General features: G+C 52.4%; 2 protein-coding genes across 36 annotated transcripts; both read right to left on the bottom strand.

Moving 5' to 3' along the window:
• Nucleotides 1-646: 646 nt before the first annotated feature.
• POLR2I (RNA polymerase II subunit I) lies at nucleotides 647-2,592 on the bottom strand. Its single transcript, XM_048929495.1, has 6 exons — nucleotides 2,334-2,592; nucleotides 2,188-2,242; nucleotides 2,006-2,079; nucleotides 1,247-1,321; nucleotides 885-936; nucleotides 647-807 (listed from the first exon to the last, which is right to left on the bottom strand). Exons 1-6 carry the CDS (start codon nucleotides 2,450-2,452, stop codon nucleotides 745-747), a joined length of 438 nt encoding a protein of 145 aa, XP_048785452.1. The 5' UTR covers nucleotides 2,453-2,592; the 3' UTR covers nucleotides 647-744.
• Nucleotides 2,593-5,342: 2,750 nt separating this feature from the next.
• Nucleotides 5,343-26,577, bottom strand: LOC125685940 (zinc finger protein 664-like). 35 transcript variants are annotated; one of them, XM_048929451.1, is made up of 9 exons: nucleotides 26,533-26,577; nucleotides 25,957-26,099; nucleotides 18,464-23,622; nucleotides 18,103-18,319; nucleotides 17,607-17,705; nucleotides 14,810-17,512; nucleotides 11,388-14,565; nucleotides 8,408-11,029; nucleotides 5,343-8,328 (listed from the first exon to the last, which is right to left on the bottom strand). In XM_048929451.1, the coding sequence occupies exons 3-6, from the start codon at nucleotides 18,485-18,487 to the stop codon at nucleotides 16,314-16,316; spliced, it is 1,539 nt and encodes a 512-aa protein (XP_048785408.1). In that variant the 5' UTR covers nucleotides 18,488-23,622; nucleotides 25,957-26,099; nucleotides 26,533-26,577; the 3' UTR covers nucleotides 5,343-8,328; nucleotides 8,408-11,029; nucleotides 11,388-14,565; nucleotides 14,810-16,313. The 35 variants fall into 35 exon arrangements, with proteins under 35 accessions (XP_048785408.1, XP_048785412.1, XP_048785389.1 ...); XM_048929455.1 differs by having other exon boundaries at nucleotides 5,343-7,857; XM_048929432.1 differs by having other exon boundaries at nucleotides 5,343-8,517; nucleotides 8,871-11,029.
• Between the last annotated feature and the right edge of the window lie 410 nt (nucleotides 26,578-26,987).

Below are 26,987 nucleotides of genomic sequence, written 5' to 3'. Positions count from 1 at the left end.
TCAGGCTCCAGGAGGCCTGGGGCCTCTGCTGGCACCATCCACCAGCTGCAGCTGCACCAGGCTGCAATGTGAGGCTCTGTGGGGATGTTTGCAATCTGGGGCCCAACTCAGGGTATCAGTGAAGGAGATTTGACACCTCTTGGGGCAATTTGTGCTTGGATGGAGTAATCTGAGACAGGGCAAAGGAGATTTGACACACAAATAGGCAATCTAGGGATGCAGAGTGTGTAACGTGGTACACTAGGAGTCGGAGGACCCACAAGGCAGTTTTGGCCCCTGTGGGGCTGTTTAAAGCACCAGGACTGCAGCACGGGACCCACAGTGAGAAATGTGGAGCTCAGGACATCTGTGGGAGCTGAAGCTGGGGTGCAGTGAGGTGACAAGAGCTTGGTTGAGGGCACTTGAGGCTCCTCTTGGGCACCTGGGGTGACATCTGGAGATCCTAGGGCTGCAATTCAGGGCCCATGTGGGGGTACAAGGGATGCCTCCTGGGGACACTGCAGGGCATCTGAGGCTCCGTAGCTGAAAGCGTGACATTACTGCAGGGACCCAGCCCCTTGACAGTCATCCCAAAGCCTCCCCACTGCCCCACAGAGCTGCCTCCCATCCAATGCTACCCCACAGAGCCACCAACATGACCCACTGCCACAAGTCAACCATTTTTTGCATGTAAATGCCATTCCGGCAGGTACAGAGAAGAAATTTGGCTGTTTGGGGGTGACAGGCAGAGCAGGGACACAGGCATCACTCGGTCCAGCGGTGGCCACAGTGCGGGGCTGTGCAGACATAGTAGAGCCTCATGGCATCCTGAAGAGCAGGGGGTCAGAGGAGAGGGATGGGAAGGGTGGCAACAGCAGCTGGGGGACCTGGGGGTGGTGCCTCACCTCAGCTCTTGCACTGTGCGACTGGAAGAAAACAGCTTCCTTGTGCCCACACCTGGGGGAGAGAAAGGAAAGCAGTGACACAGCAGGGACGTGGAGCCCCTGCGTGGGGCAGGAACCACAGGAGGGGATGTTAAATAACCCCATAGGGAAGTCAAGGAGCTGTGAGGAGGGTACTGGTGATGGATAGGATATAGCAGAGCCCTGCAGCAGGAACATGGCAGGGATACCATGCCCCCGACACTGGTAAAGTTGGAGCCCAGGGGGAAAGCAGCAGGGCTGAGGGCATCTCTCGGCCCCCTGGGAGCCCCTCACATCCCTGCAGGGGCTCCTGGTCCCCCCAGGGATCCCCAGGTCCTCCTCACTTCTGGCAGGGATGGTCCTCAGTGCGCGGCAGCGTAGGGTCCTGGGAGACATCAGCGATGATCTGCGTGAGCTCACTGTGAGGAGACACCCAGATGGTTAATCGACCTCCTAACGAGCCTCAAGACAGTTAACGACCCTGTCATCTTCCTCGTTATGTTCTTATTAATTGCTCTTGAGTTGTTCCACTTCACTGCCTTCTCTTTATCAATTACTCTCTATTTATTCCTCAATCAACCTTATTAACAATTCCAACTGTTCCTTTATGATTCTTATTAACTGCCTATGAATATATATCCCCTATTAATTTTCTCCATTAATTGCCCTCTGGTCAGCTTCCCTTATTACCTATCCTTATTAATTACTCCCCATTTACACCTTGATCACTGTTATTAACCCAATCATTCCTTTATCATCCTTACTATGAACTGATCCACTTTGTCCACTGCTCTCCAGTCAGCCTGCCTTATTACCTCTCACTACCGAGCCACATCCCAAGCACTTTCCTCACTTAATTACCCCCTCGTTAAGAACCCCCATCAGTCCTTTTGAAATCGCAGCCCCCCGTTCACCAGCCTCCACAGATACCCAGAACAGGGACGGCCAATGTGCCGAGGTGGGAGGATCGAGGGGAGGACCTGAGGGGCTGTCTTGTCGGGGGGACGAAGGAGGGGATGGCAGGGATGGCAGTGGACGGCTCTGTGGGTTGGAATCCAGAGGAAGGGGTGCCGGGGTTGGGTCCCAAGGGGGTCCGCACTCACTCCACTTCATGCGTGATCTTGTTGACGTAGATGCAGCTGCTGTCGGCCTCCTGCTGGTAGTCGCAGTTGCGGCACTGGGGGCAGAGATGGGAGTGGGGAGGGTCAAGGCCCGGGCCCAGCTCTGAAGGACGCGGCTCGGGGTGTGCGGGGAACGTGGGGGGACCCGAGCCGCGGGGCCTCACCGCGTAAAGCAGCACACGGCTCTCCTTGTCCTCCTTGGGGTACAGCATGTTGTTGCTAAAGAGACGCGAATCAGCGCGGGGCCGGGGCCGGGCTCGGTCCTGGCCTCGGTCCCGGCCCCGCTCCCGCCGCGTCCCGCCTCCCTCACCACTCCTGGCAGAAGCGGATCCCGACGAAACCCGGCTCAGAGGGACCCTCCGACTCCATGTCGAGTCTGCACACGCGCACAGCGACCGACCACGGCGGCTCCGCGGGGACAAAAAGCATCGGAGCGCGGCCGGAAGTTTCCGTGTACGCGCACCGCAACCGACTACGGCGGCTCCGCGGGGACAAAAAGCATCGGAGCACGGCCGGAAGTTTCCGTGCGCGCACACTGCAACGGACTACGGCGGCTCCGCGGGGACAAAAAGCATCGGAGCACGGCCGGAAGCTTCTGTGTACGCGCACCGCAATCGACTACGGCGGCTCCGCGGGGTCAAAAAGCATCGGAGCGCGGCCGGAAGTTTCCGTGTACGCGCACCGCAACCGACTACGGCGGCTCCGCGGGGTCAAAAAGTATCGGAGCGCGGCCGGAAGTTTCCGTGTATGCGCACCGCAATCGACTACGGCGGCTCCGCGGGGACAAAAGCATCGGAGCACGGCCGGAAGCTTCCGTGTACGCGCACCGCAACCGACTACGGCGGCTCCGCGGGGTCAAAAAGCATCGGAGCGCGGCCGCAAGTCCCCGCGTGTGTCGGAAGCATCTTCCCCATCCGCCCGCGCCTACAGCTGTGCTCTTTGAGTATTATAACCGTGGAATCATTAAGGTTGGAAACGATAACCAAGATCTAGTCCAACCAGCACCGTGCTTCCTGAGCCATGCTGCTAAGTGTCACATCTACACATCCCTTGAAAACCTCCTGGAATGGTGACCTCACCGCTGCCCTAGGCAGCCTGTTCCAATGCCTCTCCACTCTTTCTGTGACTTTTTTTTTTCCTAATATCCAACATGAAGCTCCCCTGGCACAACATAAAGCCATGACTTCCAGCTCTTCGCCGTTACCTGAGGAAATAGGCGACTCCCACCTTGGTACAACCTCCTTTCAGGCAGTTGAGCAGAGTGATGCGGTCCTCCTGAGCCTCCTCCATATTAAACAACCCAGTTCCCTCAGCTGCTCCCTGTAAAATTTCTGTTCCAGACCCTTCCCATCTTTGTTGCACTTCTCTGGACACGCTCTAGGGTGTCCAGACAATGCCTTTCTATGCCTTTCTTGTAGCGAGGGGCTCAAAACTGCACGCAGTGCTCAAGGTGTGACAATACCAGTGCTGAGCACATCATCCCCCTGGTCCTGCTGACTGCTCTATTTCTGATAGAAGCCAGGATGCCATTGGCCTTCTTGGGCACTTGGCACAGTACTGGCTCATATTCAGTCAGCTGTCAGTTAACATTTCCAGATCCTTTTCCTCCCTGCAGCTTTCCTCTGCCCCAAAGCCTGTAATGATGCATGGGATTGTTGTGACCACAGTGCAGGACCCGACACTTGGTAAAGGTCATACTGTTAGACTCAATCCACTGATCTAGCCTGTCCAGATCCCTCTGTAAGGCCTTTCTATCTTCAGGCAGATCAGTCCTTCTTCCCAACTTGGTTTCATCTGCAAACTTACTGACGGAACAGTCAATCCCTCTTTCCATACTGTCAGTAAAGATAACGGGATGCAGACACTGAGGATGTCATCATTCTTGTCATGGGAGAACATGTGGTGCTTTCACAGCATGGCTGTGCTGCCATGTGGGCAGCAGTAGGGCTGGGCTCTTGTAGGCACAGACCCACAAAGCGGTTGCCAGGAGGTGTCAGCAAGGACAGGCTCTAAAGATTGAATTTATTTCAGTCGCCTTTGTGGTGGGTGCATGGTTTTAGCAGAGCAAGAAAATCGAGAGGAAAAAGAAGAGTTTTGGTTGCTACATTGGAGACCAGGGCTGATTTAAAGCCATGCTGTGCTGACGCTGAGTGGAGAGTCTGGTTTAATGACAGCAGGTACAGATAGAGCTGAGGGACTGAATGGTTTTGCTGCCTGAGTCTTTACTGAAAGGGACTCCAGGCCTCAGTGCTTGGGAAGAGGGTTTAAGGAAGATGACAGAACGCACTGAAAGGCCATGAGGACAAATGCAAATGTTTGTACAGCAAGACTCTTATTTCTGACCGTGGCATAGGCTGGGGCTGCCAGGCTGAGAGCTGCCCTGTGGAGAAGGTCTTGGTGGGCAATAATCTGGGCTGCCAGTCTGGGGAGGCCAGCAATGTGCCTCACTGGTCTGCGTGCTCATTAATTGGCAGTAATTACATTCATCTGCCCCAAATTCTGTCTTACTTGTGATAGTAATTATGAAGATCTCCATATCCTTGTCTCAACCCATGAGTGAAGACCGTGGCCAGAAGATGGAGGGGAGGCATTATCTACAGTGCTGCCTTCAGATTTCATATCCCCAACACAGGAGTGATGTCAGCAAGACAGAGGGGGTGCGAGAAGGATCAAGAGAGTCAGGGCTGGAGCTCATCAGCTGTCCTGAGGAGAGGCTGAGGGAGATGGATTTGTCCACCTGGAGAAGGGAAAGCAGAAGGGGATCTCATTGCAGCCTGCCAGGACCTACGAGGAGGTGATGGAGAGTACAGACCGTCACCAGGACGCACGCTAAATGTGATAAATGAGATGGAAGAGAACACGAAGAGAACAGAGGAGTTGGAAATATCCAAAAGAGGAGTTGGAAATATCCAAAAGAGGAGTTGGAAATATCCAAATCACTTCTCAGCATGGTATCTCTGGTACAGCAAGCAGAAGCTCACGCAGAAAACAGCATCGTGACCTTTATGCCCTGTTACCTGCTGATTACCTCTTCCTCCTCTGGTCCTCACTGGCTGAGTACTTCAGGTCCACAAATCTTCCTGACGTTTCACTAAACATACGGATCCCTGCTAAACATCATTGCTATCTAAACATGTATCTTGCTAATTGTTTAATTTCTCTTCAAGTTTCCTATCACTCAGGTCCTGTCTGTCCAGCACCAAAAATTAGTAGTCTTTTAACATAATGAGCCTATTGATATCCTTGTCACGCTGTTTAGGAGCAGGATGTCTAACCTGTCTTTAAGTCAGGGCTCAGAGGTGTTGCAGGCGGCTGGACAGACAAGAGCTGCGGTCTTTGTACCCATAAATTACTCCATCTACCCACTGAGCCCGTGCCAGTGTGAAAAGTCACCTAAAGGACAAGTGATGAAGACTATCAGAGACCCCTGATGAAGTAAAAAGAGCCCTGGATAAACTATTAGTGCTGATAAAGGATGCCAGGTAACAGCAGAGACCATGGAATAAAATCTACTCCACGCAGAACAAATGGTGCCCAGTGGCATTCCTTGATGCTTGCTGGGTGTTTATGGAGAACAAAGCGTGGATGTGAACGCAGTGAAGCAGTGGCTGCTGCCTCCCAGCTGTGGGCACAGCGGGCCACCTCTGCTGGTGCAGATTTTTATCAGCGTGGGATGCAGGCATCGTTCGCTGCTGGGGGAAAAATGCATCGTAATGGTGGTGTTTTGTGGCAGAGAATTTGCTCTGTTAAAAAGTGTTACTGTGCTCTTTGTGTCTGTTGTAGTTTCCCAGGGATTAAGAGGCATTGCTTTTGAAGAACAACGAATGCACGCCAAGGCATGAAATGAGGCTCACAGATTCAGCACTGAGTACAACAGGGGATCCTGACACGAAAAGCCAAAGCAACTGCTGGGTAGACAGTCTTACACATTGTCTGTTTAGTAAGGCCATGTAGAAATACATGAAGGATCAGCAAGATTAAATACACAGCGAAACACAGGGCAATGCAAGTACAGGGGAAGATCAACAAGCCCAGCTCCCTCAGCCTGTCTTTGCAGGACGTGCTGCAGCCCTCTGCTCATCTCTGGGGCTCCTCTGGCCCCTCTCCAACAGCTCCCTGTCTTTCTTGCACTGGAGGCCCCACACCTGGACGCAGTGCTGCACATGGGGCCTCAGAGGGCAGAGCAGAGAGGGACAATCCCCTCCTGTCCCTGCTGCCACCCCTCTGCTGATGGAGCCCAGGTTGCCATTTGCTTTCTGAGCTGTAAGAGCACACTGCTGGCTCCTGTTCCGTTTTCCACCCACCAGGACCCCCAGGTCCTCCTCTGCAGGGCTGCTCTCAAGGATGCTCCTCCCAGTCTGTGCCTGGGATTCCTCCAGCCCAAGTGCAAAACCTCACACTTTGCTGTGTTTAACCTCATTAGATTCACCCAGGCCCACCTTTCAACGTCTGCTGAAGCCCCTCTGAATGGCAGCCCTTCCAACCACACCACTCAGCTTGGCGTCACCAGCAAACATGCTGGCAGTGCTCTCGATTCCATCATCCACGTCACTGATGAAGCTGTCACAGAGCACTTAAAGCACGGAATGGAACAGGAAGATGAATTTGCTATTGATTCACACTTTGAAGAACTCTCGATATGGCAAATCTCATTAATAGCATTTTGTTATTGCAGTGGTGCTCATAATCTCAGTGTAGGCAGAGCGCCCTTGTCCCACCACAGGCACCCAGTGCCACTTCTCTAGGCTCCAGTTACCTGTTACCTACAACTTGTTACCTGAGAAAAGAGGTGGGCACCCTCCTTGATATAATCTTCCTTCAGGCAGTTGTGCAGAACAGTGAGATCTCCTCTCAGCTCCTTTTTCTCCATATTAAACAACCTCTAACAACCTTTCCCTGGCGACTCCTATATGTGAATTTCCGATGCAGGCCAGGAAGTTGTTCATATTGACTGTTGGGCCCCCAGGTCCCGTCCTGCCAGGCCCCTTTCCAGCCACTCTTCCCCAAGCCCTTACAACCTCATGGGGTTGTTTTTGTCCAAGTGCACCAAGCAGCACTTATCTCTTGCTGATTGCACTTGGCCAACTGATGCAACCTATCCAGATCCCTCTGCCTTCCTTACCTTTAGGCAGGTCAGTAGGTCCACCTAACTTGGTATTGTCTGCAAACTTAATGAGAGCGCACTCATTACCCTCATCCACACCACTGATAAAAACATTAAAGAGAACTGGCCCCAAAACGTAGCCCTGTTGGCACAGAGAATCACACTATGAGATACTGACATCCTAAGGAAGAAAATCAGAGAGAAAAGCTTCCATGAAATGCTCCATTTCTGGATAGCCAAGTTTTCCCCTATATCATCACACCTTTACCTTTCCACAGCAGCGTACATCCATATATGCAGGTACATACAGCTATAGGTAAATGTACTCCAGTCACTTAACAAAGCACCTTTCCCACCAGCACTCTCAAGGGGAAACTCATCTGAGGAGTTTCTGTATTTCTACTGTCTTTGTATTGGGACTTTCTTTTTTTCCCCTTTGTTGTCCTCCTGGTGCTGACAAAATATTCCAACAAGTCCTTCTGGCTGCCCTGCCCATCTCTGGATAATTCCATCCATGGCAGCTCAGCATTAGTTGGCATTAGTGGCTCCATTCCTGCACCAACAGGCCAAGCCTCCATCTGTTTCCAGGGCAGACTGTTCCCCTCCTGCACGCTCTGCTGTTTGAAATCCTCATTCAGGGGTCCTTGTTCATCCATGACGACCTCCTGCCAGGCCATGCTGGAGTCCCTTCATGTCAGACAGGCGCCTAAGTTTCTTGACTGTGAGAACACTGAAGATCCAAGATAGACCCACTGAAATCTTGCCTTCCTGCACAGTCCAAGCTCACGTTCAGCTAAATGAAATCAACACTCTGTGATCACGAGGTTACTCCACGCCAGCTGTGCTGCACAGCATGAGAAGGATGCCCAACTGGATTGCAACCACAGATACGAATCTCCTTCACAGGGTTGGACGGTCATTGACAAGTGTAGGGAATCTAATGCAAGTTTCCAGGCATATTTCTGACTGCAGCTGGAGGTCTCCTTCCCTGGGAATGCCAGTAAACTCTCTCCACTCTATGAATCCCAAAGGAACGGGAGTCCTTCTTGCCCTGTGGATACCTTAATAGGAGTGAAACCACCTGGACTCATCTCTCACTTTGTGGGCTTCCAGTCACTTGGCAGACAATACCCATGGAGAAGCTCCAGACAACTCCATATTCCTTCCCTGGAGGATATCCTCTGCCCTGCCACACGTGGGACTGCCACGAGGATGGACCTTAGTGACCATTCACCATCTCTGCTATTACTGGACAGCACCAGATTACTCCTAAATCCTACCTTCAGCGTCTCACAGCACACAGTACTGTGATGAGTTTCTTCTCTTCCAAATCCGTGGAGCAACAAACTTCCTGTGGTGCAGCAGCTCAGCCCTGCTCTTGGTCCCAGCTCTGTAAAGGAGAGCCAAGTCTTCAGGCAGCACATTGGGGGGATCCCATTTAATAAAGCAGATGAGAGCACCGACCCAGAGTTTGTCAGAGCTTCAGGAGTCAGCAGAGTAGAAGCTTCCTCAGTAGAAGCAGAATGAATGCAAACATTTCTCTAATAACACAGTATATGCCAATGGCAATAAAGATAGGCAGTAACTGATGTAATGGCAATAAAGATAGGCAGTAACTAATGTAATAGAGGGATGAAATAAGGATGAGGTCTGCCAGGGGATAAGCACAAAATCATTTGTGGAGGGAGAGGGTAAATTTATCTCTATTAAGGAACATCTGTAAAATCACATTCTGAAGAGCACCTGTGAGCTCCTGTTTCCTCATGCTGTCTATGAGGGGCTTCATTGTCAGAGGCACCACCGAGCACAGAACTACCAGCACCAGGTACAGAGATGGAGATGGAGGAGGGCTCAATGCAGGCAAACACAGCAGCGCCGATGAACCACGGCCAGGCGAGGGAGGCTTTGTGTCATCCACATTCAGAACATCTCCAGCACATCCCAGAAGATCTGCATAGGGGAGAAAAGAATAAGAAGAGAGCACACAAATGCTACACAGACACCAGTCGTAACAGCCCAAGCTCCCCTAAGGCAGGAGGTTGTGCTTATTGCCACCAGCTCTGCTGCTCAGGAAAGTCCCGCAGTGTGGAGGCTTGTAGATGGCCACAGCGTTCATATGACAGTGAGAAGGGAGCGCTGTGCTGTCAGCAAGGAGAAAATGAGAAAGACCTGGGCAACACATCCTGCATCAGAAGCACCAGAAATGTTCCTGGTGCCCGAGAGAGCATTGGCCATGGCTTCAGGGCAAGTGAATCACAGAATCACAAGGTTGGAAATGACCTGCAAGATCATCCAGTCCAACCCCCCTCCCATTCCTATTAGTACCACAAGCACCAAACCATCTCTCGTTGCTCCTCATCCAGGCGCCTCTTGAACACTACCAGGGACGGCGACTCCACCACCTCCACCACTGCAGCCATTCCAGTGCCTGACCGCCCTCTGAGAGAAGAAGTTTCTCCTAATATCCATATTGGGACCCATTGGAATCCATAGAGATCCCACAGACCCCATAGAGACCTACAGGGACCCAGTGAGACCCCATAGACCCCATTGGGACCCATAGAAACCATAGAGACCCCATAGAGACCCATTGGAACCCATAGAGACCCCACAGAACCCATTGGGACCCATAGGAACCCATAGAGACCCATTGAGACCCCGTAGACCCCATTGGGACCCACAGGAACCCATAGAGACCCATTGAGATCCCATAGACCCCATTGGGACCCATTGGAACCCATTGAGACCCCATAGAGCCCATTGGGACTCATTGGAACCCATTGAGACCCCATAGAGCCCATTGGGACTCATTCGAATCCATAGCGACCCATAGACCCCATAAAAACCTATAGAAACCCCATAGACCCCATTGGGACCCATAGGAACCCATAGAGACCCATTGTGACCCCATAGACCTTATTGGGACCCATTGAGACCCATAGAGACCCCACAGAACCCATAGGGACCTATTGGAACCCATAGAGACCCCACAGAACCCATAGAGACCCCATAGACCCCATAGACCCCATTGGGACCCATAGGAACCCATACAGACACCACAGACCCCATAGAGACCCACAGGGACCCATAGAGACCCCACAGACCCCATTGGGACCCATAGGAACCCATAGAGACCCATTGAGACCCCGTAGACCCCATTGGGACCCATAGGAACCCATAGAGACCCATTGTGACCCCATAGACCTTATTGGGACCCATTGGAACCCATAGAGACCCCACAGAACCCATAGGGACCTACTGGAACCCATAGAGACCCCACAGAACCCATAGAGACCCCATAGAGCCCGTAGACCCCATTGGGACCCACAGGAACCCATAGAGACCCATTGAGATCCCATAGACCCCATTGGGACCCATTGGAACCCATTGAGACCCCATAGACCCCATTGGGACCCATTGGAACCCATTGAGACCCCATAGAGCCCATTGGGACTCATTCGAATCCATAGCGACCCATAGACCCCATAAAAACCTATAGAAACCCCATAGACCCCATTGGGACCCATAGGAACCCATAGAGACCCATTGTGACCCCATAGACCTTATTGGGACCCATTGGAACCCATAGAGACCCCACAGAACCCATAGGGACCTATTGGAACCCATAGAGACCCCACAGAACCCATAGAGACCCCATAGACCCCATAGACCCCATTGGGACCCATAGGAACCCATACAGACACCACAGACCCCATAGAGACCCACAGGGACCCATAGAGACCCCACAGACCCCATTGGGACCCATAGGAACCCATAGAGACCCATTGAGACCCCGTAGACCCCATTGGGACCCATAGGAACCCATAGAGACCCATTGTGACCCCATAGACCTTATTGGGACCCATTGGAACCCATAGAGACCCCACAGAACCCATAGGGACCTACTGGAACCCATAGAGACCCCACAGAACCCACAGAGACGCCATAGAGCCCGTAGACCCCATTGGGACCCACAGGAACCCATAGAGACCCATTGAGATCCCATAGACCCCATTGGCACCCATTGGAACCCATTGAGACCCCATAGACCCCATTGGGACCCATTGGAACCCATTGAGACCCCATAGAGCCCATTGGGACTCATTCGAATCCATAGCGACCCATAGACCCCATAAAAACCTATAGAAACCCCATAGACCCCATTGGGACCCATAGGAACCCATAGAGACCCATTGTGACCCCATAGACCTTATTGGGGCCCATTGGAACCCATAGAGACCCCACAGAACCCATAGGGACCTATTGGAACCCATAGAGACCCCACAGAACCCATAGAGACCCCATAGACCCCATAGACCCCATTGGGACCCATAGGAACCCATACAGACACCACAGACCCCATAGAGACCCACAGGGACCCATAGAGACCCCACAGACCCCATTGGGACCCATAGGAACCCATAGAGACCCATTGAGACCCCGTAGACCCCATTGGGACCCATAGGAACCCATAGAGACCCATTGTGACCCCATAGACCTTATTGGGACCCATTGGAACCCATAGAGACCCCACAGAACCCATAGGGACCTACTGGAACCCATAGAGACCCCACAGAACCCACAGAGACGCCATAGAGCCCGTAGACCCCATTGGGACCCACAGGAACCCATAGAGACCCATTGAGATCCCATAGACCCCATTGGCACCCATTGGAACCCATTGAGACCCCATAGACCCCATTGGGACCCATTGGAACCCATTGAGACCCCATAGAGCCCATTGGGACTCATTCGAATCCATAGCGACCCATAGACCCCATAAAAACCTATAGAAACCCCATAGACCCCATTGGGACCCATAGGAACCCATAGAGACCCATTGTGACCCCATAGACCTTATTGGGGCCCATTGGAACCCATAGAGACCCCACAGAACCCATAGGGACCTATTGGAACCCATAGAGACCCCACAGAACCCATAGGGATCTTTGAGAGAAGAAGTTTCTCCTAATATCCAACCTCAACCTCCTCTGCTACAACTTGTGGCCATTTCCTCGGCTCCTACTGTTGGCCTGGGAGAAGAGCCCAGACCTTTTTGTACCACAGCCTCCCTTCAGGAAGTTGTAGAGTGCAGTGAGGTCTCCCCTGAGCCTCCTCTTCTCCAGACTGAACAATCCCAGCTCCCTCAGCCGCTCCTCATATTTGTGCTCCAAACCCCTCACCATTTCGTTGCCCTTCTCTGCACGCTCCAGGGCCTCAATGTCTTTCTTGTAGTGAGGGGCCCAAAACTGAACCCAGCACTCGAGGTGCGGCCTCACAGAGCTGAGTACAGGGGATGCTCACCTCCCTGCTCCTGCTGGCCACATTATTTCTCCATTTCCCCACTGATCTCCATCCACCCCTCCTGATGCTCACAATGGAAGCCTTCAGGGATCCACAGGAACCCATAGAGACCCATTGAGACCCCATAGACCCCATTGGGACGCATAGGGAGCCATAGAGACCCACAGGAACCCATAGAGACCCATAGACCACATAGGGACCCATAGGAACCAAATGGGACCCATTGGGACCCCATAGAGACCCACAGGGACCCATTGAGACCCCACAGACCCCACTGGGATGCATTGGAACCCATAGAGACCCATTGAGACCCATAGACCCGACTGGGACCCATTGGAACCCATGGAGACCCTACAGACCCCGTTGGGACCCCATAGGAACCCATAGATACACCACAGACCCCATAGAGACGCACAGGGACCCATTGAGACCCCACAGGCCCCATTGGGACACATAGGAACCCATCGAGACCCATAGAGACCCCATAGACCCCATTGGGACCCATAGGAACCCATAGAGACCCATTGAGACCCCGTAGACCCCATTGGGACCCATAGGAACCCATAGAGACCCATTGTGACCCCATAGACCTTATTGGGACCCATTGGCACCCATAGAGACCCCACAGAACCCATAGGGATCTTTGAGAGAAGAAGTTTCTCCTAATATCATCCCACTCGTCCCCAAGCCTGTAATGGGGTTGTAATGGGGCTGCATGGGGTTGTTGTGGCCAAAGTGCAGAACCCGACACTTGGCCTTGTTAAACCTCACCCCATTCACCTCAGCCCAGCGATCCAGCTTATCTAGATCCCTCTGCAGGGCCTCCCTGCCCTCAGGCAGATCGACACCACCTCCCAACTTGGTGTCATCTGCAAACTCACTCAGGGTACATTCAATCCCTTCATCCAAGTCGTCAATGAAGATATTAAACAGGATGGGCCCCAGCACCGACCCCTGGGGGCACCACTTGTCACAGGTCTCCAGCTGGACTTCACTCCAGCTCGATGCGAGCCGGCAGCGCGTGCTGACAGCACAGGGGGCTGAGCGTAGCCTGGGCCGCAACAGCGTTGGGGTGGCAGCGGGGTGAGGTTGGGGGCATCCCCCGTCCCCCTGCCCTTGTGAAGTTGCCACCTGCAGCACTGTACTCTAAAGGGGGTTGGAACAGAGGGGGGACCCACAGCATCACAGAATTGTAGGGGTTGGAAGGGAGCTGCAGAGATCATGGAGTCCAACCCCCTGCCAAAGCCGTTCCTACAGCAGTCGCACAGCTCAGCATCCAGGCAGGTCTGGAACATCAACAGAGAAGGAGACTCCACCACCTCCATGGGCAGCAGTGAGCAGTGGGACCATAGGGACACGTTGGGACCCATAGAGACATGTTGGGACCCATAGAGACATGTTGGGACCCATAGAGACACATTGGGAGCCATAGAGACACGCTGGGACCCATAGAGACACGTTGGGACCCACAGAGACACGTTGGGACCCATAGAGACACGTTAAGACACATAGAGACACATTGAGAGCCATAGAGACACGCTGGGACCCATAGAGACACGTTAAGACACATAGAGACACATTGAGAGCCATAGAGACACGCTGGGACCCATAGAGACACGTTGGGACCCATAGAGACACATTGAGACCCATAGAGACACGTTGGGACCCATAGAGACACATTGAGACCCATAGAGACACGTTGGGACCCATAGAGACACGTTGGGACCCATAGAGACACGCTGGGACCCCACTCCATTGACCACCACCATTGAGCACGGCCCTCCAGCCAGTTCCTTATCCAACGGAGGGTAAAACTGTGCAAGCCACGGGCAGCCAGTTTCCACAGAAAGATACTGTGAGAGACCATGTCAAAGGCTTTGCTGAAGTGCAGGTAGACTACATCAACTGCCTTTCCCTCATCTACCAGTCTGCTCACCCAGTCGTAGCAGGAGATGAGGTTGGTAAGGTTGGTGAGGTTGGTAGTGGAGGAGATGCAGCCCAGGATGAGGAGGCGTCCAGGCGGTGCTCACAGGCCACGGCTGTGATGAAGAGGCTGTAGTCCAGGAGGGCAGGCAGGCAGACGCCCAGGAAGAGCTGGAAGTGCAGGAGCTGCAACTCTTGTGTGTCTGCAAGTCTGTAGTGCCCATCAAGCCAAAAAGCAAACAAAAACAAACAGACAACAAAACAGGTGCTGAGAGACAAAGGGAGAGGCATCCAGCATAGAGGACAGCTGGTGTATCCATCAGCCTTGGTCTCAGCCGCCCTGTGCTTGCACCTCTGAGGATATGTGAACTCAGGTGTTCCCCTACATGACTCTGGATGCCAATGAGAGCACAGGAATCCAGGTTCGAGGTGCAGAACTCTAAACTTTCACGTACCTGAAGAAGATCTCAGCGCCCCTTTTCTTGCCAGATGTACAGAAGTGTCACTGCAGTTGCCCACATCCAGCAATCCAGCAGCATTTCCATCTCATCAGCACTCAGACGTCTTCTCCATCAGGATGCTACATTGCAGAGCTTTCACAGCAGAGCTGTGTCCTTGTGCAGGGCGGCCTGCAGCATGGTACAGCACACCAGGGAGAGCGTCCAGTGCCCTGAAAATGTGCTGTCCTGGCATGAATCAGCCGACTCCTCATCCCAAACACAACATTTAACAGAGCCCAAACCCACATAGGATGCTTTTCCTCCATTGACGTATCTGCGTGACGGGATCTGCACTATCAGTGTCTGAACTGCAGCTGAATGCTGATGAATTCAAAGGCACGTTGTAAGATTCCAAAGATGCTGACGGAGATCTGTGCTGAAGATGGACAGCAGACCACAGGGTTGCTATGGGGGAAAGATATGCACTGCAGTTATGGCACGGAGGTGCCCATATCCCCAGCCCCATGGCATTTCCAGGGGTAGCTCCCTCGCCCTGATGATGTCCCTGTCTCCATCTCCGTCCCCACAAGCCCTCCCTGCTGTAGACTCACAGCTGCTGCAGACTCAGCTCTGCCTTGCAGACCCCTCTTGGCAGCAGGGCGCTGCCCAAGGCTGTTTCAATGTGGGCAGGTGCTGAGGGCCATGTGGCACAGGCCCTGGTGACACTGGATATGCAATAATAGTGCTTTCGATTGGCAGAGGGGCAGAAAGGAACTCGCTGGGGGAGCGTAAGGCTTCGGATTCTCAGTATTTTCTTGGAATTTTCTTCTATTTTCACTCCTTCTGAGGCAAAGAAAACAGAAAGGAGAGACTCAGGAAAGGCAGACTTGAAGCAGGTAACCCCTGCATACGACTCTCATGGTGCAAAGCCCCACCAAAAATACACCGGGGTCCTGTGTAGCAGAGAATTCCCTACTCCGTGCAGCAGCCTTTGGCTGCAGAAGGCTCCCACCCAGCCTGGGGGGCTCCTTACCCACACGCTTCTCCCACAGCCCCCTGGGCAGGCTGAGTGCTGAGCCTGGCAGGCGTCCTATGAACTCCATTGCAGCCAGATCAAGAACAATTGCTCTTGCTCAGAGGACGTGTGGCCACATGGGTGCAGAGAGGGGAGGACAAGACAAAAGGGAGGACCAGAAACTGAAAGGGCACAGAGGGAAATTCCCAGTTGTTTTAAGGGGAAAACCATCACCACGACCGGGTGTCAGTGCTGGGTCAGGAGGAACTGCGGATCAACCCGATCTCAGTGTCAAGTTGTTCCTGCTCAGGGCAAACGATGGTTCTCCAGGGGACCCTTCTGATACAAAATGCTGTCAGAGCAACAGTGCTGCACACGAGGCATCGCTGGCCTCTGCCTGTCCCTCTCCTCAGGACTGCATGCTGAATGTGTTCACTGTCAAAAGGAGATTCTTCTTTAAGGGCTGAAGGACATCGCTGAGAATGGGGATACAAATGAAAAGTGTCAAGCATGGTCTTTTTCACACTCAGGACACTTGTAGTGCTTGTCTCCTGTGGGGATGTGCAGGTGGGAGAGCAGCGTGCAGCTCCTCTTGTAGCCCTTCCCACACTCATCACATATACAGAGTTTGCCTCCCGTGGGGATGCGCTGCTGGGAGCTGAGCTCCGAATCGCTCTCCTCACGCTCACAGCATCTGTAGGCTTTCTGTGCACTGTGGGTACGCTGGTGAATCACGACCTGGGAACTGCTTCTGAAGGCTTTTGCACACTCGGGGCACTTGTAGCGTTTTTCCCCTGTGTGGATGCGTTGGTGGACCATGAGTTGAGACTTGCTTTTGAAGCCCTTTGCACACTCAGGGCATTGGTAAGGCCTTTCTCCGGTGTGGACACGCTGGTGGATCATGAGTTGGTAACTAGTTTTGTAGTCTTTTGCACACTCAGAACACTTATAAGGCCTTTCTCCTGTGTGGATACGCTGGTGGCATTTGAACTCAAAACTGCTTTTGTAGCCCTTTCCACAGATGGAGCATCTGTAGGGTCTGTCTCCCGTATGGATGCGCTGATGGGTCATGAGGTGAGAGCTGGTTTTGTAGCCCTTGCCACACTCTGTGCACCTGTAGGGTCTCTCCCCTGTGTGAACGCGCTGATGGATCACAAGGTGGGATCTTCTTTTGAAGCCCTTTGGGCATTCGGAGCATTTGAACGGCCTCTCTCCAGTGTGGATGCGCTCATGGATCAGGAGGTTGGAACTGCTTCTGAAGGCCTTGCCACACTCAGGGCACTTGTAGGGTCTGTCTTCTGAGTGGGTGCGCTCATGGTAATCGAGCTGAGAACTGCTCTTGAAGCTCTTGTCACACCTGTGACACTTGAAGGGTTTGTCTCCCATGTGGATGCGCTGACGAACAGCGAGGTAGGAACGACCCTTAAAGCCTTTCCCAGCCCCACTGCATGCGTTCTGCCCATTCTCCTGCAAGACTTCCTTGCTGCTCAGCTCTTTTGGCTGCTTTTGACCTTTGCCGCAGTCCAGGCTTTCCCTCACTCTCTTTCCTGCATATTTTCCCAGAGGCTTCCTCAAGTGCTTCCCCTGCTCCAGGCCTCCTTGGGATTCCCTTCTGGCTTTTCCAACACAGAGATCACCCCACGCACTTCCAGGTACGCCACTCTCCTGCAGATTCTCCTTTAACTTTGTGATCCCATCACCTGCTGGACGACAGAGGAAATCCAGAACTAGCTTACTGTGCCCAAATCATGCACCAGCTCATCCCATTGCCAACCCCAACCTCCTCCACCACCTCACCTGGGCGCGCGTCTCCTGCCATGTCCTTCAGGCTGTGTACATCTGGCATCCGGGGATCTTCCCCTCCTTCAAGCAGGGAGATCACCACAGGTTTGGATGCTTGAATGATAGAAATAGTGGAGATGAAAGCATTTCCTTGATTGTGGCAAAGCTGCTTATGAAATACTCCACTATGTGTCCCTTCTTATGAAACCACAACTAGGGCCTGAGTGACACGGGGCCAACACGGACCACCTTGCTTTGAAGTACAGTGTGATTTTCCATCTCTGAAAATTATGCTAGGGCTTTTATTAACAAACATGACACGCACCAATGCAAGGGAAGCATGCAGGGCGCTGATCCTCCCCCTCCTGACTGATGCCAGAGTGACAACAGTGCATCTGAGTCTTCTGTCAGAGTGGTAAGCACACAAATGGCTTCTGAAACTCATGCATGAAGCGTTAATCAGTAGGGAATTTTGACATATTTAATCACTGTCCTGCTTGCAAAGACCCACCTGTACAGCCTAAGGTGCCTGGACAAGTAGGAATGGCAGCAAAGCCCTCACCCAGCGAGGCCACGCACTCATAGGTCTCCAGCATCACATCCCAGTACAGCGCTCGCTGCGCAGGCTCCAGCAGCGCCCACTCCTCCCTGCTGAAATACACGGCCACCTCTGCAAAGCTCACGGGCTCCTGCAAGCAAAGAGGCTCCTTGCTGCAACCTCCCGTGGCCTGGGGAAACAGCCTGGTGAGCAGAGAAGCCCCAGCCTCAGCAGCTTCTCTCCCCAAACGCTGGGCAAGGGCAGCTCATTCTCCTCCCCCTGCACTCACATCCCTTGCACCTCCGCCTCGCTGCCTGCTTCCCCAAGCCCCTACCTGGGATGGATGTGCTGTGGCCATTTGCTGCTCTCCTGCAGGCTAGGATGAACACAGGTGAAAGGCAGGCAGCCTGTGGGGACAAGAGGAACAGCAGGCCAGTTGTGAGGGAATGCAGCAGCCCTCATCCATCCCAGCCCTTCCCAGCTGTGGCCGGTGAACCCAGCAGCAGCTCAGCACCACACCGCCCTTGGATTGCTGCCCCTACAGCGGGATGAGGAAGAGAACTGGAAGCAAAACAGAACTTGTGTGTTGAAATAATACCTGCTGACCAAAACAGGACAGAAAACAGAAGCAAAAATGCAATGAAATAAAAGAAGCATGCATACATCAATACACGCAATGCTGTTGCTCACCATCCACTGACGGACCGATGCCCAGCAGCCTCAAGCAGCCTCTGCCCCCCAACACCTCCCACGGCTGCCTGTGTCTAAAAGTCTTTCATCACACTACTTTCTCCCCCTGCTCCCTTTTGTGAGTGAGCCAGGTGATGGTGCTCAGCCCTCTGCTGCTGTCCAACCAACACACTCAGGCATCCTCTGTCTCTTGGACAAGGAGTGGTCCTTGAGAGCAGCTCGGCAGAGAAGGACCTGGGGGTCCTGATGGACGAGAGGCTGAACATGAGCCAGCAGTGCGCAGCTCGAAAGGCAAATGGGATCCTGGGCTCCATCAGGAGAGGGGTGGCCAGCAGGGACAGGGAGGTGATCGTCCCTCTCTGCTCGGCTCTTGTGAGGCCCCAAAAGTGTCTCAAAGTGTCTCAAAGTGTCTCTATGGGTCCCAATGTGTCTCTAAGGCTCCCAATGTGTCTCTATGGCTCTCAATGTGTCTCTATGGGTCCCAGTGGGCCTCAATGTGTCTCTATGGGTCCCAATGTGTCCCTATGGGTCCCAATGTGTCTCTATGGGTCCCAACGTGTCTCTATGGGTCTCAATGTTTCTCTATGGGTCCCAATGGATCTCTATGGGTCCCAATGTGTCTCTATGGCTCCCAATGGGTCCCAACATGTCTCTATGGATCCCAACATGTCTCTATGGGTCCCAATGGGTCTCTATGGGTCCCAATGGGTCTCAATGTGTCTCTATGGGTCACAATGTGTCTCTATGGCTCCCAATGGGTCCCAATGCATCTCTATGGGTCTCAACATGTCTCTATGGGTCCCAATGGGTCTCTATGGCTTTCAATGTGTCTTTATGGGTCCCAATGGGTCTCTATGGGTCTCTATAGGTCCCAGTGTGTCTCTATGGGTCACAACGTGTCTCTATGGGTCCCATTTCGGTTGGATGTTAGGGGGAAGTTCTTTCCATGGAGAGCGGTTAGGCCCTGGAACGGGCTGCCCAGGGAGGTTGTGGATGCCCCGTCCTTGGACGTGGTCAAGGCCAGGTTGGACGGGGTCCTGGGCAACCTGATCTGAATGTGGATGTTTGGTGGCCCTGCCAGGCAGGGGGTTGGAACTGCATGATCCTTGGGGTCCCTTCCAACCCGGCTGATTCTGTGATTCTGTGATTCTGTGATTCTTGGGATGCAAATGCAAGGGGGAACGCAGAGAGCTTTTGCAGGAAATGCAATTGGAGCCCAGTGCCTGAGCCAATGCAGCAGCTTTGTGTAAAGGGACCTTCAGCTGCAGGCCTGAACAAAAGCCTTCGGAGGGGGCTGCACAATGAAGAATGCCTCGTCCTGTGGTTCAGGAGGCAGCAGAAGCCTCAGAACAAGCGAGCAATCAAGCTGACTGCTGACCCAACAACAGGGAGCGTTAGAAGTGCCACCAGAGGAAGATCTCATCTGTAGGATCCCCAAAGGGTCTTTGGGGACTGGTGGGGTGGGAAATGAAAAGTACTGATTTGGAGGCTTTAGATAAGAGTCAAAAGGGAGGTGGGGGTTTTCATAACATCCTGGAATCCTTATGAGCAGAGGTGTGGAGCGGGGCCATTTCATGTCTTGGCGTGCATTCGTTGTTCTTCAAAAGCAATGCCTCTTAATCCCTGGGAAACCACAGCAGATACAAAGAGCACAGTAACACTTTTTAACAGAGCAAATTCTCTGCTACAAAACACCACCATTATGATGCATTTTTCCCCCAGCAGTGAACGATGCCTGCATCCCACGCTGATAAAAATCTGCACCAGCAGAGGTGGCCCGCTGTGCCCACAGGTGGGAGGCAGCAGCCACTGCTTCACTGCGTTCACATCCACGCTTTGTTCTCCATAAACACCCAGCAAGCATCAAGGAATGCCACTGGGCACCATGTTTTCTGCGTGGAGTAGATTTTATTCCATGGTCTCTGCTGTTACCTGGCATCCTTTATCAGCACTAATAGTTTATCCAGGGCTCTTTTTGCTTCATCAGGGGTCTCTGATAGTCTTCATCACTTGTCCTTTAGGTGACTTTTCACACTGGCACGGGCTCAGTGGGTAGATGGAGTAATTTATGGGTACAAAGACCGCAGCTCTTGTCTGTCCAGCCGTCTGCAACACCTCTGAGCCCTGACTTAAAGATAAATTAAAGTTAGACATCCCGCTCCTGAACAGTGTGAGAATGCCTTTACAAATCCAAGCTCCTTGACCAGGATATCAATAGACTCATTATGCTGAAAGACTAATTCCTGGTGCTGGGCAGAGTGAAAGAAAACTGAAGGAGAAGTTAAATAATGAGCAATTTACACGGACGGCCAGCAACAACTTCTGTTTAGCCAGTATCCGTATGTTTAATTGAGCACTGGGAAGATTTGTGAACCCAAGGCACTCAGGAACCAGGGGAGGAAAAGAGAAGTGCCAGGGAACAGGGCATAAAGGATGTAACACAGTTTCTGCACGCTCTCTTGGGCGCCCGCCATTGCAGTTGTGAACAAAGCCTGCTTCGTCACAGATGCCATCCTGATAAATTATTGGGCCATCTCCAACAGATGCCATTTTGCCAGCCTGGGCTCTGCTACCATCTGTCACACGGCAACAACAGGCGATGGAACATCAGTGGGAAGGCTCAGCCTCTACTGCCACGTCACCAACGGCCGTCTCTGATGTCATGGGCCGACACAAAGAGGAGGCATTACTTTCAGAGCAGCCCTCATCAAGCACACGACATATATAAGTATACAAGTAACACAACATTTTAATCTCTAATATTTCTCTTAAACCATGAAAAAAAGAGAGAGAGAGGAACAAAACCAGAAAGCTGGTATTTGACCTTGCTTTTGTGGAACAAATGCATCCGTTCTGTTTAGGAACTGTTCTGTTCTGTGCAGTGGCAGTGCTTGCAATTCACAGTGAGCTCCCAAGGTATTCACCAGAGCCCTCTGATGGAAGTTTCCTCTTGCTGTGCTCCATCCTTGACAACTGCTCAGCAATGTGCATCCTGCCAAACAGCGACGACACGAACGGAATGCGGTCGTGAAGCCAGGGATATTTTTCTCTGGGAAGAGAGGCCTGGGGAAAGTCTGCTAAAGAGACACAGATTTTCGAGCTGAATACCTGATTGCAATTCTATCCAATTGAAAATGCCCAGGTCACGTACTGATACCAACTGGCAGCGGCGCTGCAAACATAAAGGGATGATTTTGTGTTTGTGATCTTGAAACCTATTTGTCGGGAATAACCCACTTGGCCAGGGAAACCTGCTGATAAAGCTGGGGAAGCCCACCAACTCAATATGAGTGAACAGCTTCGTTTATTGTAACCACAGCAGACCTTATATAGATACAGAACCTGAAACCATGGTTATAAACAACTCTATAAATCACATACCTAGGGTACAGTGTTTAGACAAGCATGTCGAAGAAACAAAAGCGAGCATTCCAGAAATCCATTCACCAAGCACCGTTGCTTAGGTACAATCTATGCTACATTCCAAGCATAAACCGTCCCTGGCTCCCAAGCCACGCAAGCTAGTTCGAGCATCTTCTAGAAATCCAGATTCAGATACAGAATAAAACCCACTGCACCTATTCTCAGACTCCTTTACCCAAACAGACCCAGACGGCCCCCTTGTGGGCCTGGGCGAGTGTTGGCACTCATCCTCCAAACCTCGTGTGGGAGCTGATCCAGGGATTCCTAAGAACCTGGAAGCACACAGGTCAGGGATTGCGTATAACCCTCCCCCAGTCCTTCAAACAAGGCATTTCTTGTTACTTCACCAAATACAGCCCCAGATCCAGCAAGAGATCAGAGTACAGACAGCCCTGTGTTGTGCTTCTGGCCGCCCTGATGCAGGGAAGGAGGGGCAGCGTAATGAACCTTACTGTGTGGAATGCAGATTTCCTCCTAAGGAGAGTTATTCTGAGACCTGCCTTTGGCCTGGCATGATGAGTTTCACCCTGAAACTGAACAACACTTATTTCCTTGAGGATAGAATCAGTGATGACCTGTCCCTGCCACAGTTTCAAGGGAGGGATGTCAGCATCTTCCATTCACTGCTATGTTTTACCTGCAGCACAACACAAAACTGAGCTTTGCAAGTCATCCTGGACGATCCAGCTGTCCCTGCCTTTCCCTTCAACCCCTTTTTTCACCCTTTCAAGCAACTCAGTTATTATGAAGTAACTCACTTATGTCACCTTTTCATACTGCACTCAACTTCCCAGCACTTTGGGATACAGTCCAGGAGACTTCACTGATATCCAATGGATGTGGCTGCCAGATAAACCCACCATAAAGCCTTTAGAACACCTAAATTCCCCTCACCAAGACGTTTCAGTGTCAGAGCCATTAACAGCAGCACTGGTCCAGCAGTTCCACCTGAAACAGGGTTGTTGGAAAGCAAACCCATTTTGATGAGATGCACGTATGTGTTGGGGTTGTCCCTGCTACAGCTTCCGAAATCAAGATCCTCTCTGTAACCATACCTACAATGAAACCTGAGGTGGCCTCACGTTTGCTTGCTGTAGGTTACACCACACACTGTCCTCTGAGAGGCACGCTGCTCTTCACAGAACCAGAAATTCACTCTGCAAACCATAATGATACTTGGACTCACCAAACAGGTTCACGTCTCACAGCATTTGGGTTGGCTTGGGGATGTTAAAATGGAAAACTGGATTCGTATTTAACACTGCAGTGACAAGCAGGGTTGAAGTGGGAGACAGCAATGCCTGCCCTCTGTCTGAATGTTGAGCTTACAGCCCTTGGAAGCAGACACGCTGACAAACCAAATCCTCATCCCTGAATGACCTGGGTGGGCAAAACATGGAGTTGAGACACCTATTGCACTAAGGACAGGAAATCTCTTTGATGCTTGAAAACACATTTGCTTCATCCATCAACCGGAGAAAATACCAATGTCTCTTGAAGAACACAACCTGCTGTCCAACTGCACCAGGTAGCCTTTGGGAAATCAAACTCATGGGTACCAACAAGGATCAGAAATGGCGCTGCGAAACTGATCAGCCCTTGATATGCTGATACTCACAGAAAAGGTGGTGAGTGGCACTGAACTGAAGGGGAATGCTGCATTCATCATACTAGTACTCGTGATTCATTCAACTAGTATTCATCAGTTCATAATCAGTTCAACCAGCATTCATAATAACCTCTATATGATGAGCTCAGGAGAAGACAAAAGAAATTGCAGGAAAATGACTGCAGATTGGGTGCAAATTGGGATAACCTTGTTAATTGTATTTGTATTCCTGCCGGTTGCTGTGGTTGTTGTTAGATGCATGATCACCTGGCTACTTTCTTCTGCCTCTTCTCTCTCTACTCCTTCTCTGTTCATTATGTTGGAATCACTACTTTTGAAGGTGAAGATTAAACCCTCCTTTCCACCAGACTTGTAAGATGGCAAAAGGAAAAACGGCTTACAAATATTGAAGTTACGATTTTAAGTATTCTCCTATTTTTACTGACTAGGAGAGTCATAGGTGATATCATTTCCAGAACACCTTTTTTCCTTCCCTTCCCCTTCCCCTTCCCTTCCCTTGCCCTTCCCTTCTCTCTTTCCTTTCCCTTCCCTTCCCCCTTCCCCCTTCCCTTCCCCTTCCCTTTCCCCTTCCCTTTCCCCTTCCCTTTCCCCTTCCCTTCCCTTTCCCCTTCCCTTCCCTTCCCTCTTCCCTTTCCCCTTCCCTTCCCCCTTCCCTTCCCTTTCCCCTTCCCTTTCCCCTTCCCTTTCCCCTTCCCTTTCCCCTTCCCTTTCCCCTTCCCTTCCCCCTTCCCTTCCCTTTCGCCTTCCCTTCCCCTTCCCTTCCCCTTTCCTTTCCCCTTCCCTTTCCCCTTCCCTCTTCCCTTTCCCCTTCCCTTCCCCCTTCCCTTCCCTTTCCCCTTCCCTTCCCCTTCCCTTCCCCTTTCCTTTCCCCTTCCCTTTCCCCTTCCCTTTCCCCTTCCCTTTCCCCTTCCCTTTCCCCTTCCCTTCCCTTCCCCCTTCCATTCCCCCTTCCCTTCCCTTCCCTTTCCCCTTCCCTTCCCTTTCCCCTTCCCTTCCCCTCCCTTCCCTTCCCCCTTCCCTTCCCTTTCCCCTCCCCTTCCCTTCCTTCCCCTTCCCTTCCCCTTTCCTTCCCTTTCCCCCTTCTTCTCTCCCTCCTCTCATAGTCTCTCTCTCTCTTTTCCTTCCTTACCCTCTTTTTTTGCCCTTCTCCCCTCATTCCTTCTCTTCCATCACTCTACCTGCTATGTTCCCATCACCATATTCTCGAGGTGCTCAAGCCATGTGGTGGACACTCATGGACTAACAGAAACACCATCTGACTTTCTGTCATACGTGTGGCACGTCTCCAACACCTCCAAGACACAGCATTGGCACGACAACAAATCAAAGTTTGAAAGCACAGGATCCTGGGACATTGCTTTGTCCAAAAGCCAGGCTTTCTTTCCAGCAAGACAGTTTTTGCTACAGATTTATTTTACGTAAAATTTCTTATTGCAGACCTGCTTGTTGATGATTTTGGAACAGCGCAGCTGCAAACACAGCAGGCATAAAAGGGCGCACGGCCACCTGCATTCCTCCTCCACTGCCGCTGAGCTCAGTGCTTGAACTCTTTGAAGCACACTGCTGTTCTCTTTCCTCTGTCACCACTTTGTCTCTCATTCTTTCCCTGCTTTTCTCCATTTCCTCTCTTTTCTTTCTTTTTCTCTCTCTTTTCCCTGCCTTCTTTCACTCAGTTCTTTAGTGGCCATTTCCTAAATTTGATAGGGAAGTAATACTGGTGCCAAAGTATTCTTGATCCACATCATTCATTGCTATTAGAAAGGTGCCCAACCTTGCCTTGAAATAGTTAATTGCTTTTAGAAAGCCGTGTAATTTTACATCAAGTAGTTCACTCCCTGCTGTTAGAAAGCTCATTAAGTCCTTCCATACCACGCCTCTAATAAATTAATCGCCTTGTGTTACTCCTCTGAGTCACTGTCTGACTCCGCTGTGCCAGCAACGCCTGCCAAGCAGGGAGCGCCGTGTTTGGGAGACGGGACGACTCCACCTTCCTCCCCATCCACAGAGAGGGATGGCAGGAGATGAGCGCCTTTCTCCTTCAGCACAGCAACGCCAGGCCCATAGCAGCGAAAGCCACGGCTCACCATGCCAGTCCTGGTTGGACCGCGCTTCCACACCGACCACGCAGCCTGGATTCGGCACCTTCCGACCGCCGTCTGTTCAGACCGATGAAAGACGGGCTGGCCGTGTGGGCAATGGTTTCCCAGCAACAACGCCGTCACAGCAGCTGCAAAAAATCAGCCGGTGCCGATTTTTACGAGCGTAGCATGCAGGCTCTTGTTAATTGCTGGCGAAAATGCAGAGGTAATGGAGCTGACTACTGAGCTGAGTTGAGGAGTATTTTGTAGCTGAGAATTCGCTCCACCACACAGTGTTACTGCGTGCTTTGCATCTATTACAGTTCCAATGGGAATAAAAAGGAGGCACGACTTTCAGAGCGACCCACCTATCGCTATCACCGCTGTCACTTCATTCTTCCTCTCCTCTCCTCCTTCTCTCTCACTCAACAGCTTTTGTCGCCCGCCACGCGCTCCTCTTTGCTTCCGACACCCCCGAGGCGCTTCGGACCCGCAGCGCCGCGCTCACCGGGGGCCCCGCGCTCACCGACCGAACCCGCACGCACCCACGGCCCCCCTCGCCGCTCGGACATCCCCGCTCACCGCAGCTCCGTCCGCGCGCTCCGTACGGTGCCGCCGCCGCCCCGCCCCGCGCGTCCCCGCGAGAGGAGCTGAGCCCGGTCCGACCCCGCGGCCGCGAGAGCTCGGGGGGCGTGGGAAGGTTGGGGGGAGGGCGGAGGAGACGCTGCGGCGGGGGATGGAGGGGGAGTTTGGGAGCCAGCGCTCCTTTTCCAGGTGCACGATGCTGCTGAGCCTGGTGAGCTCACAGCGACTGTATTTCAGCGGCAAAGGAAGGACGAGAGGAAACGGAGCGGCACGGGGAGCGGAGAGCTCCAGGATTGCGTTCGGGGCCACAAGAGCTATGGCGGCGTTACGAGGACAAGAAGAGCTGCTCGTGTTCTAGCAGCTTGAAAGAAGAAGGGTTCAGTATGGCTTCACGTGGTGCTGCGTTCCTGTTTGCAGCCAGCCCAGAGACCGCATCACCAGGATGAGGAGCC

This window comes from Lagopus muta, chromosome 30, assembly GCF_023343835.1.
Source record: "Lagopus muta isolate bLagMut1 chromosome 30, bLagMut1 primary, whole genome shotgun sequence".
Taxonomy (NCBI): domain Eukaryota; kingdom Metazoa; phylum Chordata; class Aves; order Galliformes; family Phasianidae; genus Lagopus; species Lagopus muta.
Note: the sequence above shows the minus strand (reverse complement) of the source record. Positions and strands in the feature narration are given on the sequence as shown.